The 6917-nt window shown below is 35.4% G+C and overlaps 1 protein-coding gene across 2 annotated transcripts; it reads left to right on the forward strand.

The window, feature by feature from the left end:
* The first annotated feature begins 2298 nt into the window (after positions 1-2298).
* On the forward strand, positions 2299-5918 carry LOC110102181. 2 transcript variants are annotated; one of them, XM_028691984.1, is made up of 5 exons: positions 2299-3128; positions 3211-3555; positions 4050-4143; positions 4268-4394; positions 5386-5918. In XM_028691984.1, exons 1-5 carry the CDS (start codon positions 2341-2343, stop codon positions 5598-5600), a joined length of 1569 nt encoding a protein of 522 aa, XP_028547817.1. In that variant the 5' UTR covers positions 2299-2340; the 3' UTR covers positions 5601-5918. The 2 variants fall into 2 exon arrangements, with proteins under 2 accessions (XP_028547817.1, XP_020686048.1); XM_020830389.2 differs by having other exon boundaries at positions 3211-3550; positions 4045-4143.
* Positions 5919-6917: the final 999 nt, after the last annotated feature.

Here is a 6917-nt window from a genome sequence, read left to right on the forward strand (position 1 = left end):
ATCAATAGTGCTGTTGTAGAAATCCATAATCGATGTTTAAAGGAAAGCCCGTCGGCCCACCATCCTGTACAGGTCAATTCAATCTCCAACCAACGTTCAACCAGGTTCCCACTTGTCTTTCAGTATCAATAATCAATTCAATCAATAGTCAATTCAATAATCAATGCAATAAGCAATATTAAAGCAATCTAGAACAATCATATCAATAGTCATATGCATATCAATTCAATCTATCAATTTTGAGAAAATCAGAAATCATACGAAAATCGGGCAGAGTAACAGTAGTCTGTCAAATTTACACAAAAATCCTGCAAAAAGGCACAAATTCCAAATTTCTCCAAATTACAGTAGAATATTCACGACATCAATACAAGACTATTATTCTATAGAATCCAAATTAAATCACGTCCTGATATTTTTCTATTCAATAAAAATCGCGTAGAATCAATTCCGACCGGTAAAATCGTCGCAGAAAATACTCAAATCGTGTACAATAGTCATATCTATAACATACCAAAATTTGTGCGATGAAAGTTGTGTCAATACCAAATCAGGTCAAAAGTTCGACTACGAAAACACAAAACAGTGCACAACTCGGTCAAAACACAATATCTCTGAAAACAGAAATAGGATTCGGAGTCCTTACCACGAGATCTTCACTTTCTCCAACAGCGGCGTCGGACGAAAAGCGCTCCGCGGCCTCCGAAACCAAGCTTTTCTCTTTTCCTTTCTCTTTCTCTCTCCTCAAATCAGATATTTTGTTTTAAAATGATTTTCTCTCTCCTCAAAACGAGCTGATTTTCTTATATCATAAAGCTGATCGGCCCGGCCGATCGCGAGAAAAAATGAGGAACAACATTCAAAACAGGACGACAATTCCCTGAAGAGTGCCCAATACATTTGCAAGCAGCACAAAAATGAGGAAAATCATCTAAAATCACCTCTTGGACATAACCCAAGGTATCAGATCCTAACCAAACTTGCTTAGGATAAGATTTAGTTATGTCAAGTTCAACTAAGACCCGCGCATTTAAAGGACGGGAACCCACTGACGTTGCTTCATCAATTTTCAAAGGTTTATCAAAGATCTCACCAAGCCCAAACAGAATACGTGGGGAGAAAAAATGAGGACGAAGACGAGGAAACGAAATCCAAATCGGGATAACCGGCGACTCAACACCGATATCCAAGCTAGGCGACCATTTAGTTAATTTCATATAGCAATTGAAGACAAGGTAAGATCGGTGACAAAAAACACTACAATAATCGAAATCATTTGATAACTTGATCAGAATGTGAGAAGGGTCTAACACAGTCACAAAGACTTCACCATTAAGCTTCAAATTGAAAAAAAAAATTACGAATAGATTCAAGAAGGGGTCTCTTAGAAGGGAAAAAACCAACTAACGAGAATTGAAAGGGGGTAGCAAGTTTATTGATTTCCTAGTCGGAAATCCAAAGAGACGGTAACCCACGGAACGTAGACTTCCGCAAATCCGGAAAGGCAGGCTTAGAATGAGCTATAGCCTCAAGAAAAGGACGAGAATGAGATACCCCACCAAAAAAATCAGGGTCCTTAAGCTTACTCGGTGCCATGCCGGCACCACCGGCGAAATCAGAGAAAAACCACCAAAAAGTTCTTCAAACCAAAAGAAGAAAACAGGGAAATAAAAAACTTCCCTGAATCCAGGAGATCGCCAGAGAAGAACCACCGCTGGGCGGGGGAAAACCCGGAGAAAGCAAACCCTAGCAGAGCGGCGCTGAGGGAAAGATTCTTTAAGAAAATGTCATTTCATTTTTAAAAAGATAGTGAAAATTTATTAAAATAAAAACCTTGAATTAATGATGTAAACTTAAGCAATGATTTATGATTTCTATTAAAAAATAAAAATGACACTCAGATTAATTTATATTTTAAAATAAAATTTTTCGTTTCTTAAATTTAATTAATTTTTTTTTCATTGAAAAATAAAAATTTGAATTAAAAATTAAAAAAAAAATTTGATATTGTTCTTCTAAATTTTTTTTAAAAAAAATTTAAATGTTGATTGGACAAGTAAGTCGCCCTTTGAAGAGAAGATTATGTCTATTTTTTACATTTTTTTATAACATACTTAATCATATAATTTAATTACTAATAATATTTAGTTTAAAAATTTACCTTTAATATAATTATAATTTTATTATATGTAACTGAGACTTATTTCTAAAAGAACCTAGATATTTATATAAATTTTTAATTAAAATTTTAAACCAATAAATATCTCTCAAACTATAACGAAACTCTGTTCTCGCACGACACAAATATCACCAAAGATTTCTCTAAACATTTTCGTGGCCATGCTTAGAGAAAATTTATTCAGACAACTTCCCTCGGGATTTTTGACCCTCTATAACGGTCCACATTGCCTCCAGTTTTCTATAAATTCCCGGATTGCTGCTTCTTCATGGCCTACACTTCCCGAGAAAAGGAACAAAATGCCTTCCCGGTTCGATTTTCTATCCTCATTTACCCTTCCAACGTTTCTCTTCACCGTCCACCGTCACTTCCTTTCTCCTCGCCCCACCTCCTGGACTTCTCTCGACTTAAATGACATTCACCGGAAACCTACTTCCGTTGGCAATCAGAGTAATTACTCTGTCCAAGCTGCTGGGAATTTTTCCGAACAGCTTGTGGGCGATGTTGCGGTGAAGCGGAGAAACGTGGCTGGGGTCGACCAGGAAGATCTTGTAGATCCGGAGAAGCTCGCGGATCCTGACAGCCTTTTCTTTGAGATCAATGGGGTCAGAATTCACCACAAGATATGCCATCATGAGGCTAATGAAGACGATAAGGAGGAAGCTTTTCGTGGCAAAGTTGGATTGCCAACGATCTTATTACATGGTTTTGGTGCTTCAGTTTTCTCGTGGGGTCGAATAATGAAGCCTCTGGCTTGCTTGATCGGCTCAAAGGTTCTGGCTTTTGATAGGCCTGCGTTCGGACTGACATCAAGAAAAAGCTATATTAAGAACAGGGAGCCTGGAGCTGTTGATGACAAACCATTGAATCCATACTCGACGGCTTTCTCCGTGTTGGCTACGCTTTCCTTCATAGATATGTTAGGTGCAGGGAAGGCTATTTTGATGGGGTATGTAAGGTTTCTTCTTTAATCATTATTTGGATATTTTAAAAAGCTTTTCGTATAATTAACAAGTTAATTGGAATGTCAGGCACTCTGCTGGTTCTTTAGTAGCAGTGGACGCATATTTTGAATCTCCTGAGAAAGTTGCTGCATTGATTTTGGTTGCTCCTGCAATCTTTGCCCCTCTTATTATGAAGAAAGAAGCAAAGGGCGGAGCAGTCGGGAAGAGAAAGAAGGCAGGAGATGGCGATTTAGATATGGGCGCAGTTGAGAATCCTTTTTCCAGGATTTGGCATGGTTTGTGTAAGCTCTGTGGGATCATTGCAGGTTTTATACTTGGAATGCTAAATAAAATGACTAATATGGTCAGTTCATTTTCTGCTAAAGTCTTGGCTTCTCTCATTAGATCAGCATTTGGTATTATGCTGGTGAGTTGAATGTTTCATTGATCTCCTTTTGTTTAATAATCTTGAGATTTTTTTGTTCTGAAATTGAGATTTTTCATTGTAATTTGTTTATAAGAGAAAATATGATGTGCAACACAAGGTTGAAAATGATTATGGTAGATGATAATTAATAAAGCATCCCCATCAAAAGCTCATTAATTAGTATTTAGGGCGTGTAGGTTTTATGCTATTTGGGCTTCGAGTCATTATCATGGTTCTATTTTAGGAAATAGTAGATTTAGAAGCAGTTTAACAATGAAAACTGATGAAACAAAAGTAATTTCATCCATTGACCTTACCTATTGGTCCTTTGGCAATATTTTTTGAAGAAGAACAGTACCCCACCCAACCAAAGGGTTAGCGTTTTTCATAATCATATTTGCATTGTTTTCTGTTCATTAATTTTTTTTAAAGCAGTTCTTATACTTTTGAATGTTTATTCAAGTCATATTGTTCTGATACTTGTTTTTATTCAGGTGAGGATAGTCATGGATAAATTTGGCGTATTAGCTATCAGGAAATCATGGTATGATGCAAGCAAAATTACCGATGATGTTTTACAAGGCTATACAAAGGTTATTTTTATTTTACAAAAAGAAAAAAACTTTCTTATTTATCTTTATGAGAATCTGTTTTCTGATGAGATTATGAGATTTGCATATTTTGTTTCTCATATTAAGATTACCTACCCTTTTACAGCCATTGAGAGCGAAAGGTTGGGATAGCGCCCTTCTGGAGTTTACGATAGCTATGTTATTTGGTTCTACTTCAAAACCAAAGTCAAAGCCTCCCCTTTCAAAGAGACTTTCTGAGATCAAATGTCCTGGTAATTAATGAATTTTTTTCATGCATGCTTTATCTAAGTCATAACTGAAATATTGAAATTCTAAAACTTTAATCTTTGAAATACTGAATTAATATTCACTGCACAATGATTTTCTTGTAAAAACATAATAGTAGATTTTAGAATTGAGATATGCAGAGTTGTGTTAATTGTAGTAGAATTAGCTTTCGTTTGGGACAGCTTTTTTGCTGTTTTTTAAACAATTTTTAAGTAAAAAAATTTAAAATTTTGCACTAAAAAGTTGTTTTAAGAAGCATTAAGAAAGCCGTCCGAAACAAAGCCTTAATCTTATGAGTTGTAAAATGAAGTTTTGCTTCTCCAACAAAAATTCTTTCAACCGTTAAGAAGTTTTGATCCGGGTATCACTGAATGAGTAATTTAATATCAACCATTAAGCCATGTTCTTTATGGATTTTATTAGAACTATAATCGTCGGCAATATTATCAATATAATTATACAGATAGCATGCAAACATGCATATTTTTCTATGTAGTAATCTTTTCTTAATTATATAAAAACTTTGATTAACACAGTTTAAAACAATTTTTCTTAATACAAAAAAAAAAAGGAGTTTGGTAAAAGGTCATAACACATTAATCCTTTTTTTTTTCACACAATTATAGGCTTGCACCTTGCCAAACTAATGATGGTAAAACCAATTAATTATAGCTTTGGATAAAATGGTTTCCCATTCTCTGCAGTTAAGGAGTTTATTGCACTGGCTAACTAACCTCATCCCTTAATTGCGCTGTTTAGTTAAACTTTTTAGCGGTGGAAAATCTACTCCCTGATGTAATGAGTGCAGAAATTCCTATGCTTTAATAATGAAGAAGGTTTAAAACACGCCTTAATCATCTCATACAAACGCTAAGATTGTTTTTTCTCTGCATATTTTGTTTATTTTCTTTCTTAACAAATATGGCTAAGTCTTTGCTCTTAACTTATTATTTTTCTTACTACTTCTACGGACAGTATTGATTATCACTGGTGACACGGACCGCATTGTTCCTTCTTGGAATGCCCAGAGGCTGGCGCAAGCCATACCTGGCTCAACAGTCGAAGTTATCCGAAACTGTGGACACTTACCACATGAAGAAAAAGTAGAAGAATTTCTCTCAGCGGTTGAGAAGTTTTTGTACAGAACCTTTGGTGCCAAGGAGAGGCAATTTACAGAGGTGGCAACATGAGGCCTCCCAATGGCTAGGGCCTTGGAGCATTTACTTCACCCCATCTTCTACATTAATGAAGGCAGAATTTGTGAAGAAGCCTCCAAATGGTATTTATTAGTCCTCAATCCTACCAACGGCTATCAGTTTGACCGCTTTAATGTAGTCTTTCGAAGCATATATTCTTTTTCAATTGATGATTTCTCTGTTCTGTTGAGTTAGTCTTTAATGGGTTGAGAGAGACCTCAATATTTTATAGTCTGTTTTATTTAGTCCTCTTCAAATTAATTTTCCTGTCATCCTCATTCAATATTCTATCGCAAGGCGTACGTATCATAATTCCCAGAGAACTATAATTTTAAATCTACTCGCATGTGGTTCTGCCGACATATGCGCACTGCGCAGTACTAGAAACAAATGCTTGCAATTTGGATCTTTGGAATTGATGGGACATGGGATCGCAAATTTCCATTATCATTAGGACAAATTATTCAGTGCGGAGTGTGGACGTCGTCTAGAGACCAATAAAAATATACTACATCACTTTAAAAGTGTACCGCACTCAGTACCTAGTGCGATACCGAGCGGTACTGGACGGGAGAACCGTCTGATGTCCGCACAAAATAATCTCTCTATGTAAGCCACAGGTTTCAATGCAAAACTTGGATATGAAACAATCAGAAGTTGAAATGCGATTATGAGGCTAAATTTTGCAACTTATTTTGAGGATTAAATGGACTCATATTTTGTGAATTTGTAGTCAAAATTATTAAAGAAATATTAGCCTTATCAAGACTAAAACAATACAATACTTATAATAATTTGAGCAGATTTGAGTCATAAAGGAGCCTAGGCGATCTCCTCGCATTTAAGTTCAGAAAGATTTCACCATAACTTCCATCATCATCATCTCACCTTACCTCCATTGCCTCACCATAGGCAAGAGGATAGCAATATTCCTCATATGAATAGATTAATCTTTACAACTATAGCTGTTATAAAAAACTCAGGAATACTTTAAACAATCAATGAAATAAAGAAATTAAGTAAAATGAGTGACAAAAATAAAATGTACTTATCATAATAATTATAGTCATGACATCGATGATTCTCTCACACCCCCGCCCCCCAAGAAGCTGACTAAAAAGAGTCACTTTGAAAATTTTTGGTGAGTAATCATCAAGATAAGCAATCAAAGAGTGAACATTTCAAACATAACATAGAAAAAGTTATTGGCCATGTTGGTGACATCATAAAGGTGTTTGTTATTAGACTATGCTCAAAGAAGTTTACTAAAGATTATTATCACGAGTTAAATTTATCATATATTTATGCACC

This window comes from Dendrobium catenatum, unplaced genomic scaffold (genome assembly GCF_001605985.2).
Source record: "Dendrobium catenatum unplaced genomic scaffold, ASM160598v2 fragScaff_scaffold_156, whole genome shotgun sequence".
NCBI classification, from domain to species: Eukaryota; Viridiplantae; Streptophyta; class Magnoliopsida; order Asparagales; family Orchidaceae; genus Dendrobium; species Dendrobium catenatum.